This window comes from Rhodamnia argentea, chromosome 10 (genome assembly GCF_020921035.1).
Source record: "Rhodamnia argentea isolate NSW1041297 chromosome 10, ASM2092103v1, whole genome shotgun sequence".
Taxonomy (NCBI): Eukaryota; Viridiplantae; Streptophyta; class Magnoliopsida; order Myrtales; family Myrtaceae; genus Rhodamnia; species Rhodamnia argentea.
The window spans coordinates 19,446,216-19,460,340 of record NC_063159.1 but is presented as its reverse complement, the minus strand read 5'-3'; the positions used below and the strand labels follow the sequence as shown (position 1 = coordinate 19,460,340).

Here is a 14,125-nt window from a genome sequence, read left to right as displayed (position 1 = left end):
CCTTGCTTTCCTTTTCTTCTTCTTCTCTCTTTTCTTGTCTATGCCCTCTACCTTTCCCTTTATAGCGTCAACTTTTTCTTGTCCTTTGTTAACGAGTCAACTTTTTTTTTTTTTTTGGCTGCCAATTGACTCAGTCAACACCATTATCACAATCACTGCCCATTTGCACGCGAGCTGCCATTACTGAGAGATATAGGAACGTTGTTTGTGTGTGTGCAAGTCAGCCCCGACAGTTGGCAGTTCATGCTGCCGGACTGGCTTGCCATTTTGTATTAACCGTTTGATAACAAGTTGTAATCAGACCAGCTTAATGGACAATTCAACGGAACTCGCCATGTGAGAACATCTTCATACGAAGAAAGAGGTTTCTGAAGTGGGAACAATCTCATTTGCCCGAAAGAGATGACTCCATGTTCGGCCCAGCCGGTCCTCACTCTGCTTCCCTTTCATCGTTGCCGACCTGCGTGTCCGCTCCACATAAAGTCTGAAGCTCTTTCTGTTGCATGGTTTCCAATCGAATGGGCTTTGTGATCAGCTCTTTCTGGCTGATCAGGTGTGTGATTGGAGAGGAAAACACCGCGTGGCACGCACGGAGACCGCACACACGTATGTACACTATATTCAAGTGTTTCGAGATAGGAAATCCAAGATTACAGAATCTGATCCTAAATTCCTCTTTCTAACGGTTAGAATATCAAATCATTAAAACAACGCGTTCATGATCTTTTAAAACAGTGGGGATTGGGCTCACAAAATGTTCTAAGGCATCAAAGCAGAAAATCGCCGGGTGAAATATGGTATTATAGACTTCTGGGGCAGCTTTTATTTGGAGAAGAAATGGTGAGAGACGTATATTTTCAAAGGGCCCAAACGATGACATTCCGCATCTTGCGCTTTCTAAGCTAGCGTGCACTTTGGATTGCGGTGCAAGAATTCTATTCTAAGTCGAGAGACATCTCTGTCCATGCCTTCTAAGGTAACATCACCAAACGGTACTGGAATGACTTGGAAATTAGGAGGAGAATTGCGACTCTCTAGACTTCTCGTGTTTCGCAGTCTGTCTGAGGACTAGGTCATGATCTCTTGAATGCCTTGTGAAGGAAGTTACGGACTGTTTTGGAAGGCTATCTGTTGATCAGAATCAACTCGCTGCATTAGGTTAAAGCATGAAAATGACATTCGAGAAGAACTCAGCTATATAACACATCTCCATCATCAGGCTTCATGTACACCCGAGCCGGCATTTGAGAGTACCACTAGATTTTCTCAGGTAACCATGGAGAAAGATTCATTTCACTTCGGCTGTATGATGCTCTTCCTTACGATCGTTGCTTCGCACTCTCTTGCTTCAACCCGGCCACGTTGCCATGAAGACGAGAGATCTGCGCTGTTGGAGTTCAAGGCAACCGTCTTCACCAGAGGCTATCCGTGTTTCTATGCCGATCCAGATAAGCCACCAAAGATTGAATCCTGGAACGCAACGACAGGGGAAACTCAAAGCGACTGCTGCTCTTGGGCTGGTGTTGAGTGCGATAAGGTAAGCGGTCACGTGATCGGCCTCGACCTCAGTTGCAGTTGTCTCTCCAGTGAAATCAACTCCAACACCAGCATTTTCCGCCTTCATCGCCTAAGAAGCCTTAACCTCGCCTCAAATGACTTCGATTATCAGATTCCTTCGGCAATTGGAAATCTTGGTTCCTTGAGGGACTTGAACCTCTCCTCCTCCGGCTTCATGGGTCACATCCCTAATTCGTTCAGTAACTTGACCCAACTTGTCCATCTAGATCTCTCAACTCTTGGGCTGACAGGCACAACAGCGCCCCTGGAAAACCTGACTCTACTTACTCACTTAGACTTGAGAGGGTTAGATCAGTTTGGAGGTGAAATCCCATCTTCTTTTGGACGTCTTGCTCAACTGGAGCATCTGAATCTAGCCATTAATTCTTTGACGGGTGAAGTTCCATCTTTCTTGGGAAATCTTGTCCACCTTAAGTATTTAAGTCCGGCGGGCAATATGTTAACTGGGCGAATTCCTCCCTCTCTAGGGAACCTTGTCCAACTTACTAGTTTAGATTTAAGCTTGAACCAGTTGACTGCCGAAATCCCGTCTTCCATTGGAAACCTGGTTCAACTTACCGACTTAAATCTTGGATAAAATCAATTAGTGGGCGATATTCCACTCTCTTCCCAAAACCTCATGGAGCTCAAGTTCTTAACGCTTCGGTGGAATCAATTGAGTGGTGAAATCCCATCCTGGTTGGGAAGACTTACCCAGGTAGTTGTCGTTGACCTTTCATATAACCAATTCCACGGTGCAATTCCAAGCATGATTTTCCAATTACAGAATCTCCGCACTCTGTATTTGAATTCAAATAACTTGAGTGGCACAGTAAAGTTGGATACAATTTCAGAGGCTGAAAACCTTCAAGAACTTGCGTTATCCTCTAACAAACTGTCGTTGATCGTCGAAACCAACATAACTCACCGGTTCTCCGGTCTAGGTTTGGGTTCATGCAACTTAAATGGTTTCCCCGAGTTTCTAAAAGGACAAGATGGCTTGTCCGAGCTAGATCTATCCTACAACAACATTTCCGGTCAAGTCCCTGAATGGTTTATGAATGTGAGCACAGGAAACCTACATCATTTGAACCTTTTCGGCAACTTCCTAACGAGTTTTGCTCAAAATCCCGTTATTTTCAAGTGGGAAGAACTTTCTGTAGCGGATCTCGGTTTCAATGTGTTGCAAGGATCGGTTCCGATTCCCCCTTGGAGAATCGAGTACTACTTCATCTCAAATAACATGCTCTCTGGAGGAATAACACCGCTCATGTGCAATCTAAGCTCTCTCCTAATGATCGATTTGTCAAGTAATAAACTGACCGGGTTTCTTCCTCAATGTTTTAGCGATATGATTGCTGCTTCGGGAGTAGTGAATCTACAGAGCAACAACTTTATTGGGAAAATTCCTCAGTTGAATGGGGACTTCTGTAACCTTGTTATGATTGATCCGAGTTACAATAAATTACAAGGGCCACTGCCAAGATCGCTTCGCAAGTGTAGCAATTTGGAATTCCTGAATGTCGCACACAATCAGATTAGAGATGTTTTCCCTTCATGGTTGGGCTCATTTCTAAGCTTGAAGATCCTTATATTGCGGTATAATAGATTTCATGGGCTTATTGGGGAACCGGGTGGTAGGATTGTGTTCCCTACGCTGCAAATCATCGACCTATCACATAACGGTTTTTCTGGTAGCTTGCCATCCAAGTACTTTGAGCATTGGACTGCCATGAAAGTATTTGATACAGATCCGTCAAGCTACACTGGGGATTCTTTTTCGCCGTTCATGTGGCCTTATCCGTCAGGCTACATTGGGGATGCTTTTTCGCCGTTCAGGTGGCCTTACTCTATATTTACGACCTTTGACTACTCTATGAGCATAATTGCCAAAGGCATCCAAATGAATTACTCAAAGATCCAAGAGCACCTTACATTGATTGATCTCTCGAGCAACAACTTCAGCGGAGCGATCCCCGGAACCATTGGAAGCCTAAAGCAACTAAAGTTGCTCAACCTTTCCAACAACATTCTCTCCGGTCCCCTGCCTTCATTCTTGGCAAACCTAACGAATTTGGAATCATTGGACCTTTCTCAAAACCGGCTCTCAGGAGAGATCCCTCAGGAGTTGACGCAGCTCACTTCGCTTGAGGTCTTCAACGTCTCTTCTAACCGTCTGACCGGGCCAATACCGCAGTCACAGCAGTTTGCTACATTCGAAAACAACTCCTACAAGGGAAACTCGGGGCTATGTGGCACTCCTCTGTCCAGAAAATGCGATGATCCCAAAGCCTTGCCGCCATCATCTCCGACGTCCGAAGAAAATCAAGATTCGGGGAGTGCAATGGAGTTAGACTGGAAAGTCGTGTGCATGGGGTATGCAAGTGGGTTGGTGATTGGAGTGGTCCTCGGGAACTGCTTGATCACAAGAAGAAGGGCTCAGAGACTTGTGAAGAATTTTGGGAAAAGAAAACAAAGGCGAAGAAGGTAGAAGTGCTGGTCCGAAACCTGAGGAACACTTGACCGAAATCTATCGTCTTCTATGTTTGAGTACCTGCAACTTTCTCTTATGTTTGTTTGCTGCGATATATATATTTACTAGCCCATATGCATTTACAATAAAGCATTCTGTAATCATACATGTGTGATACATAAGAAACTCTACAAAGATCCATTCCCTTCCCCTCCCTTTCGCATTAATTACTTTTTTTTTTAATCAGACATTAATCACTTAGAAACCATAATATTTTACACCAACCGGATATAAAAACTACATTTTTTTCTGACTTGTATAACATTGATTTCACAAGAAGAAAAAAACATACTGTTAAAGTGATTCATGTAAAATATAAAGAGGCCATTACTAATTAATTATATAAGTTGAATAATAAGCAATTATTTAGTTATCCATATCTGGCTTATGAAAAATATCAAATTTATAATCGTTTAGTATAGAAGATAAAGAAACATACCCGTGTTTTGAATTTCCATTGGTTGAAGAGCTTCCAGTACATACATGATCCTTTTACAGTTGCATATGATTATCATGTCTTAGGAACTCTGCTAATAAGATTTGCAAGCAGGGTGGCTTATGGTTCTGCTTTGTCTTGCCATTTGAAAGGTTGCAGATAGTATTCAAGGCCACAGTCGGCATTGCCTGCAGCTAGATCTGAGGATTTAATTGAATCCAAGCTGCCATTTCTGGTTATCCGGTTCCTAGTCCTTCTTTACGAATCGACAGAACTCGCTGTGGGCCGCAAAGCCCATGATCAGATCCCGTTTCAAAATGAATCCATTGATCTACAAAACTGGTACACTGAACAACGACGTGATAGAAGAGGGAGGGAGAAATGGAGGAAGGGATAGAGGAGGAAATGGAATAGATTGGGGTTTAATGTTTGCATCTTTATCATGTTCATGCTTAATTTGTACACCGGGTAATCATAAACTGCTCCGACTATGTACGCCTCGTCGTCTAAGATTAGTTCAAAGCAAAGATGCACATCAACTGAAAAAAGGGACGAGATTTTGAAAGTATTTCCACGAACTGTTGCACCCATTGCGGCTCCCGTAATAGAAATCCACCACTCTGTATGTCTACGGTACCACTCCATATATCCCGAATGATAGTGAAGTTACTCCGTTGCAAGATAATGCCACTCAATTATCCAATAACAGATGAGTGAGACACGAGTCCTCCAAATGTCTTGTCCTTGCAGGCAATAATAAGTAGAATCTCCAGAATGTCTTCGTCATAGAGTTCCAAAGTAATCAGTTATCGTAATAAAATATATCAAATTAAACGAAAAATTAATTTAAAAGCTAACATTATATTAAACTCGTTGGTTGCTATCATTACTTACATCTGCTGATGTCATTCTATTAAGTTGGTAGCGTAGATGTGTCAAAGTATGTGTGGGGACTTCCATTGTCTGTCGGGCTCGATTGCACCTGCATAAACAAAAAACATGGGACTTTCATACATTATACGTCTTGGAAAGAATTAATGACGCACGAACTAAAAAGATAATAGATCACATACCGATTGCCAAGATGTGCATCTAGTAAAGGATCACGGTTCGTCGGCGATGGGGAGACACATCTCAAGCACTCTCACACCTAAATCTGCAATACATGTAGAGCACCGCTGATTTGTTGCGCTTTTGGATCGGTTGCACTGCATAGCTCCCGATACAACCACGCAAGCGCCGCTGAACCCCAACCGTACTACGTAGGGCCGTCGATGTTCCCCAATTTGCCAGCCCATTTCACGGTGGATCTGCTTTTCAATTTCGTGACAATCAATAGCCGCAGACTCTAACTACTTCTCCGGCTTCACACGGATCCGATTTTCGTTCTCCTTTCCCATGCCCTCCTATAGGATATGTATTGTCTAAGCGTGTCATATTTTTTCACTTTGATGATGCATCCACATCACAATATATGCTTTCGTCATCTACACATCCTACTCATTCGGATCGTCGTCTCTGTCGATACAGTACTAGACCCACCGAATGACGAAGACAACCTGATTGCGGAATAGGAGGTCATGTAGGAAGACGACATCATTATTAGATGTAATTATGGTTAAGATTGTTATCTATTATGAAAATTCCATGTTTTTCATATATCTTACCACTTTATTTTATGAATATTTTTAATTAATTAAATAAATATAAAATTATTTATTAATTATATATCTTAATTAATTAATTATTGATGATTATGTTATAAAAATAAGCTTCAAAAGAAAAAAAATTGTAAATAAATAAATGTTATAAAAAACGTAAAAACTACACAAAAAAAAAGGCGGTGGCCCAACTGCCGAGCGAGGTCTAAAATGGTAAAAAAATATTTAACCTATTTTGGTAAATTTTTTTAATCCTATTTTGGAAAAAAGCCCAAAAAGATCACAGGAGAGAACCTATCCAGTAGCCACAAATTTCTTTTAGATTTTTCGAGGACAAATATGTTTGATCTTTGATGGACGAATTGTTGGAACAAATTGAAAATCAAGAAGTGCGAGACACGAAATTTTGAACTTTACCTTAAATTAACCATGCCAAAACTCACTTTAGATGTTTTTGGAAATAACTTAGAAAACCAATCTTTTTCATCCTTTTCAAAAGACCGGATTTCTTGGCAAGCGACGGATTCATTTTTTCTACAACAAGTTAGAAAGTGCAAGCATGAAAATGGCACCCCAAAATCACTATTGCTAGAATATAGAAAAACAGTAATCGAATAAAGGGATTTGTGCAATCGATTTGGAAGATACGGAATAACGACGATCCAAAGCTCAAATGCTTTTTTTTTGTATCACTAGCTCAATGAGACCGTCCATTATGAATTACATTTTGTGACTACTTCTTATGTTAGGTTGTTTCTAATTCGCCAGTATTAGAGAAGCGACTTAATCGCTATTTATAGAGTTTTCAAGCAAACCCATATTTGACTAATTGATAATCTTTATATCTTACGTTATTACACTAATTCCGTCAAATCGTAAATTACTATCTCAATTAATGTAGGCCACACATAAAAAAAAAACTCTTACAGAAAATTTTACATGTGCGCAGCAAGAAAGAAGTGTAATCAAGTAGCCCCAGTAATTACTATGGCAAGTCAATAATACAAGGTCATTCGGTAACAACACAAGCTGTGATTATGTGCCAATATCTCAAGAACATCCCAGTTGATATGCCATGATACGGGACTCAGCCTTTCGTTTTCCTTTTCTCTTCTTTCCCTTGCTTTCCTTTTCTTCTTCTTCTCTCTTTTCTTGTCTATGCCCTCCACCCTTCCCTTTATAGCGTCGACTTTTTCTTGTCCTCTGTTAACGAGTCAACTTTTTTTTTTTATTTTTACTGCCAATTGACTCAGTCAACACCACTATCACAATCACTGCCCATTTGCACGCGAGCTGCCATTACTGAGAGATATAGGAACGTTGTTTGTGTGTGTACAAGTCAGCCCCGACAGTTGGCAGTTCATGCTGCCGGACTGGCTTGCCATTTTTTATTTACCGTTTGATAACAAGTTGTAATTTGACCAGCTTAATGGACAATTCAACGGAACTCGCCATGTGAGAACATCTTCATACGAAGAAAGAGGTTTCGGAAGTGGGAACAATCTCATTTGCCCGAAAGAGATGACTCCATGTTTGGCCCAGCCGGTCCTCACTCTGCTTCCGTTTCATCGTTGCCGACCTGCGTGTCCGCTCCACATAAAGTCTGAAGCTCTCTCTGTTGCATGGTTTCCAATCGAATGGGTTTTGTGATAAGCTCTTTCTGGCTGATCAGTTGTGTGATTGGAGAGGAAATCACGGCGTGGCAGGCACGGAGACCGCATACACGTATGTACACTATATTAAAGTGTTACGAGATAGGAAATCCAAGATTACAGAATCTGATCCTAAATTCCTCTTTCTAACGGTTAGAATATCAAATCATTAAAACAACGCGTTCATGATCTTTTAAAACAGTGGGGATTGGGCTCACAAAATGTTCTAAGGCAACAAAGCAGAAAATCGCCGGGTGAAATATGGTATTATATACTTCTGGGGCAGCTTTTATTTGGAGAAGAAATGGTGAGAGACGTATATTTTCAAAGGGCCCAATCGATGACATTCCGCATCTTGCGCTTTCTAAGCTAGCGTGCACTTTGGGTTGGGGTGCAAGAATTCTATTCTAAGTCGAGAGACATCTCTGTCCATGCCTTCTAAGGTAACATCACCAAACGGTACTGGAATGACTTGGAAATTAGGAGGAGAATTGCGACTCTCTAGACTTCTCGTGTTTCGCAGTCTGTTTGAGGACTAGGTCATGATCTCTTGAATGCCTTGTGAAGGAAGTTACGGACTGTTTTGGAAGGCTATCTGTTGATCAGAATCAACTCGCTGCATTAGGTTAAAGCATGAAAATGACATCCGAGAAGAACTCAGCTATATAACACATCTCCATCATCAGGCTTCATGTACACCCGAGCCGGCATTTGAGAGTACCACTAGATTTTCTCAGGTAACCATGGAGAAAGATTCATTTCACTTCGGCTGTATGATGCTCTTCCTTACGATCGTTGCTTCGCACTCTCTTGCTTCAACCCGGCCACGTTGCCATGAAGACGAGAGATCTGCGCTGTTGGAGTTCAAGGCAACCATCTTCACCAGAGGCTCTCCGTGTTTCTATGCCGATCCAGATAAGCCACCAAAGATTGAATCCTGGAACGCAACGACAGGGGAAACTCAAAGCGACTGCTGCTCTTGGGCTGGTGTTGAGTGCGATAAGGTAAGCGGTCACGTGATCGGCCTCGACCTCAGTTGCGGTCGTCTCTCCGGTGAAATCGACTCCAACACCAGCATTTTCCGCCTTCATCGCCTAAGAAGCCTTAACCTCGCCTCAAATGACTTCGATTATCAGATTCCTTCGGCAATTGGAAATCTTGGTTCCTTGAGGGACTTGAACCTCTCCTCCTTCGGCCTCATGGGTCACATCCCTAATTCGTTCAGTAACTTGACCCAACTTGTCCATCTAGATCTCTCAACTCTTGGGCTGACAGGCACAACAGCGCCCCTGGAAAACCTGACTCTACTTACTCACTTAGACTTGAGAGGGTTAGATCAGTTTGGAGGTGAAATCCCATCTTCTTTTGGACGTCTTGCTCAACTGGAGCATCTGAATCTAGCCATTAATTCTTTGACGGGTGAAGTTCCATCTTTCTTGGGAAATCTTGTCCACCTTAAGTATTTAAGTCCGGCGGGCAATATGTTAACTGGGCGAATTCCTCCCTCTCTAGGGAACCTTGTCCAACTTACTAGTTTAGACTTAAGCTTGAACCAGTTGACTGGGCGAATTCCTCCCTCTCTAGGGAACCTTGTCCAACTTACTAGTTTAGACTTAAGCTCGAACCAGTTGACTGCCGAAATCCCGTCTTCCATTGGAAACCTAGCTCAACTTACTTACTTAGATCTTGGATACAATCAATTAGTGGGCGATATTTCACTCTCTTCCCAAAACCTCATGGAGCTCGGGTTCTTAACACTTCGGTCGAATCAATTGAGTGGGGAAATCCCATCCTTGTTGGGAAGACTCACCCAGTTGATTAGCGTTGACCTTTCATATAACCGATTCCACGGTACAATTCCAAGCACGATTTTCCAATTACGGAATCTCCTCACTCTGTATTTGAATTCAAATAACTTGAGTGGCACAAGAAAGTTGGATACAATTTCGGAGGCTGAAAACCTTCGAGAACTCGCGTTATCCTCTAACAAACTGTCGTTGATCGTTGAAACCAACATAACTCACCGGTTCTCTGGTCTAGGTTTGGGTTCATGCAACTTAAATGGTTTCCCTGAGTTTCTAAAAGGACAAGATGGCTTGTCCGAGCTAGATCTATCCTACAACAACATTTCCGGTCAAGTTCCTGAATGGTTTATGAAGGTGAGCACAGGAAACCTACGTCATTTGAACCTTTAGGGCAACTTCCTAACGAGTTTTGCTCAAAATCCCGTTATTTTCAAATGGGAAGAACTTTTGGTAGCGGATCTCGGTTTCAATGTGTTGCAAGGATCGGTTCCGATTCCCCCTTGGAGAATCGAGTACTACTTCATCTCAAATAACATGCTCTCTGGAGGAATAACACCGCTCATGTGCAATCTAAGCTCTCTCCAAATGATCGATTTGTCAAGTAATAATCTGACCGGGTTTCTTCCTCAATGTTTTAGTGATATGATTGCTGCTTTGGAAGTAGTGAATCTACAGAGCAACAACTTTATTGGGAAAATTCCTCAGTTGAATAGGAACTTCTGTGACCTTGTTATGATTGATCTGAGTTACAATAAATTACAAGGGCCACTGCCAAGATCGCTTCGCAAGTGTAGCGATTTGGAATTCCTGAATGTCGCACACAATCAGATTAGAGATGTTTTCCCTTCATGGTTGGGCTCACTTCTAAGCTTGAAGATCCTTATATTGCGGTATAATAGATTTCATGGGCTTATTGGGGAACCGGGTGGTAGGGTTGTGTTCCCTACGCTGCAAATCATCGACCTATCACAGAACGGTTTTTCTGGTAGCTTGCCATCCAAATACTTTGACCATTGGACTGCCATGAAAGTATTTGATACAGATCCGTCAAGCTACACTGGGGATTCTTTTTCGCCATTCATATGGCCTTATCAGTCAAGCTACATTGGGGATGCTATTCCGCCGTTCAGATGGCCTTACACTGAATTTGCGACCTTTGACTACTCTATGAGCATAGTTGCCAAAGGCATCCAAATGAATTACTCAAAGATCCAAGAGCACCTTACATTGATTGATCTCTCGAGCAACAACTTCAGCGGAGCGATCCCTGAAACCATTGGAAGCCTAAAGCAACTAAAATTGCTTAACCTTTCCAACAACATTCTCTCCGGTCCCCTGCCTTCATTCTTGGCAAACCTAACGAATTTGGAATCATTGGACCTTTCTCAAAACCGGCTCTCAGGAGAGATCCCTCAGGAGTTGACGCAGCTCACTTCGCTTGCGGTCTTCAACGTCTCTTATAACCGTTTGACCGGGCCAATACCGCAGTCACAGCAGTTTGCTACATTCGAAAACAACTCCTACAAGGGAAATTCGGGGCTATGTGGCACTCCTCTGTCCAGAAAATGCGATGATCCCAAAGCCTTGCCGCCATCATCTCCGACGTCCGAAGAAGATCAAGATTCGGGGAGTGCAATGGAGTTAGACTGGAAAGTCGTGTGCATGGGGTATGCAAGTGGGTTGGTGATTGGAGTGGTCCTCGGGAACTGCTTGATCACAAGAAGAAGGGCTCAGAGACTTGTGAAGAATTTTGGGAAAAGAAAACAAAGGCGAAGAAGGTAGAAGTGCTGGTCCGAAACCTGAGGAACACTTGACCGAAATCTATCGTCTTCTATGTTTGAGTACCTGCAACTTTCTCTTATGTTTGTTTGCTGCGATATGTATATTAACTAGCCCATATGCATTTACAATAAAGCATTCTGTAATCATACATGTGTGATACATAAGAAACTCTACAAAGATCCATTCCCTTCCCCTCCCTTTCGCATTAATTACTTTTTTTTTTAATCAGACATTAATCACTTAGAAACCATAATATTTTACACCAACCGGATATAAAAACTACATTTTTTTCTGACTTGTATAACATTGATTTCACAAGAAGAAAAAAACATACTGTTAAAGTGATTCATGTAAAATATAACGAGGCCAATACTAATTAATTATATAAGTTGAATAATAAGCAATTATTTAGTTATCCATATCTGGCTTATGAAAAATACCAAATTTATAATCGTTTAGTAGAGGAGATAAAGAAACATATCCGTGTTTTGAATTTCCATTAGTTGAAGAGCTTCCAGTACATACATGATCCTTTTACAGTTGTAGATGATTATCATGTCTTAGGAACTCTGCTAATAAGATTTACAAGCAGGGTGGCTTATGGTTCTGCTTTGTCTTGCCATTTGAAAGGTTGCAGATAGTGTTCAAGGCCACAGTCGGCACTGCCTGCAGCTAGATCTGAGGATCTAATTGAATCCGGGGAAAAAACCACCAAAAATCTCAAACTATACTTGGCGTGACACATTTACCCTCAACTTTTTTTTGCAACACAAAAAACCTCAAATTATCGATGTTGTGACACATCTACCCCACGTTCCACGTCCATCTAAAATCACTGTTAAAACGCTGACGTGGATTCGCCGTGGCATTTTTAGTGACAAGTAGATCCGACGTGGCGCCACACTTGAAAAAAAAAAAACTAAAAAATGCAAAAACTAGCACTGTTCATCTCTTGTCCGATGCTTCGCAGACTCATGTTCATGGCTTGCGCATCTTCAATCAGTTGGCCAAACTCCTCGGCACTTTTGCTTTGCTGCCCACTACTACCTCGACCTCCGATGGCTCTCGTAGATGTTTGCCCGACCATCCATTAGCTTTGAAGATCGAGGTGAGACCGTCGAGCCAAGTTTCGAGCTTCAGCAGCCATGGAGGCTTTGAAGCTCAACCTTCTTCTTCACTGCCTCCTTTTTCAATTTCTTCCGCTCCTCATCTGCTGCCTTCCCCTCTTTGAGCCTCTCTTTCTCAGCCCTCCTCATAGCCCTCTTGTCTTTTGATAAGAAGAAATCAAAAGGTGCAAGGTTTGAAGCTGCCGCCCTGCCTCGAAGCTTGGCTTGAGGATTAACACCGACGCTCAGGCTCAAGCTCAAGCTCTAGTTGATTCGGATCTGGGTATGGCGCCGCAAGCTGATCAACAAATTTGGGAAAGCGAAGGAGGAGGGAGGGAGGGCCGAGGAGGAATCCGGGCATGGGGGGAGGAGTCACCCCGCGACTTGAAGAAGCTCATCCCGATCCTTGCCAGAAACTCCCCGGTTGAAATCTCCTCCCCGATGTTAGCGACAACCGGTCTCACGTTTTCTCTCTCGGCCCAGAGCCAAAATCGAGCGGGTTCGGTCCCGATCGCGGAGAGGGAAAGTTCGAGAAGCTCGATTTGCTGTGCGGGGACGAGCGTGAGGCCCATAAGGAAGATGTGGACACTACTTTGTCTTTGATTGTTCGGGACTACTGTTCTGAGAAAAATGGTGGGATGAATTTGTACAAGGAGGATGATGATGAGATGTTGGAGGATGAAGGGCTCGAAAAGGCAAACTTTGAGGCCGAACGCGATTGAGCGAACAAGAAGGAAAGAATCAAGTACCTCCCGATTCGTCCGAGAAAGTCATCGCCGCTACCGAGACGGCCAAGGGATTCGACGATTCCGAGGATGATTGCATTCAGCCCACGCTGCCCGAAGCTACGGATGTAATTCTGGATGCTATGAACAGTAGTTGCGAAGTGCTGGAGAAGACGATGAACAGTGCAATTTTTTGTTTTTTTAGTTTTTATTTTTTTTCTAATGTAGCGCCACATCATATCTACTTGTTACTAAAAATGCCACGGCAAATCCACGTCAACATTTTAACAGTGATTTTAGACCGAGCTGGAACGTAAGGTAGATGTGTCACAATATTGATAGTTTGAGATTTTTTGTGTCGCAAAAAAAAGTTAAGGGTAAATGTGTCACGTCGGACATAATTTGGGGTTTTTGGTGGTTTTTTTCCCTTGAATCCGAGCTGCCATTTCTGGTTATCTGGTCCCTAGCCCTTCTATTTACGAATCGACGGAACTCCTGTGGGCCGCAAAGCCCATGATCAGATCCCGTTTTAAAATGAATCCATTGATCTACAAAGCTGGTACACCGAACAACGACGTGACAGAAGAGAGGGAGAAATGGAGGAAGGGACAGAGGAGGAAATGGTATAGATTAGGGTTTAATGTTTGCGTCTTTTATCATGTTCATGCTTATTTTGTACACCGGGTAATCATAAACTGCTCCGACTATGTACGCCTCATCGTCTAAGATTAGTTCAAAGCACGGATGCACATCAACTAAAAAAAGGGACGAGATTTTGAAAGTATTTGCACAAATCGTTGCACCCATTGCGGCTCCCGTAATAAAAATCCACCTCCGTGTATGTCTACGGTACCACTCCATATATTCC

General features: G+C 42.6%; 4 protein-coding genes across 4 annotated transcripts; all 4 read left to right on the top strand.

The window, feature by feature from the left end:
* The first annotated feature begins 1,276 nt into the window (after positions 1–1,276).
* LOC125312731 (receptor-like protein 43) lies at positions 1,277–2,155 on the top strand. Its single transcript, XM_048271853.1, has one exon. The coding sequence runs from the start codon at positions 1,277–1,279 to the stop codon at positions 2,153–2,155; it is 879 nt and encodes a 292-aa protein (XP_048127810.1).
* A 171-nt stretch (positions 2,156–2,326) lies between these two features.
* LOC125312730 (receptor-like protein 6) lies at positions 2,327–4,199 on the top strand. Its single transcript, XM_048271852.1, has one exon. It carries the CDS (start codon positions 2,327–2,329, stop codon positions 4,046–4,048), a length of 1,722 nt encoding a protein of 573 aa, XP_048127809.1. The 3' UTR covers positions 4,049–4,199.
* Positions 4,200–8,582: 4,383 nt separating this feature from the next.
* Positions 8,583–10,034, top strand: LOC125312729 (receptor-like protein 19). Its single transcript, XM_048271851.1, has one exon. It carries the CDS (start codon positions 8,583–8,585, stop codon positions 10,032–10,034), a length of 1,452 nt encoding a protein of 483 aa, XP_048127808.1.
* A 252-nt stretch (positions 10,035–10,286) lies between these two features.
* Positions 10,287–11,516, top strand: LOC115733648 (receptor-like protein 54). Its single transcript, XM_030664277.2, has one exon. It carries the CDS (start codon positions 10,287–10,289, stop codon positions 11,424–11,426), a length of 1,140 nt encoding a protein of 379 aa, XP_030520137.2. The 3' UTR covers positions 11,427–11,516.
* The last annotated feature ends 2,609 nt before the right edge of the window (positions 11,517–14,125 follow it).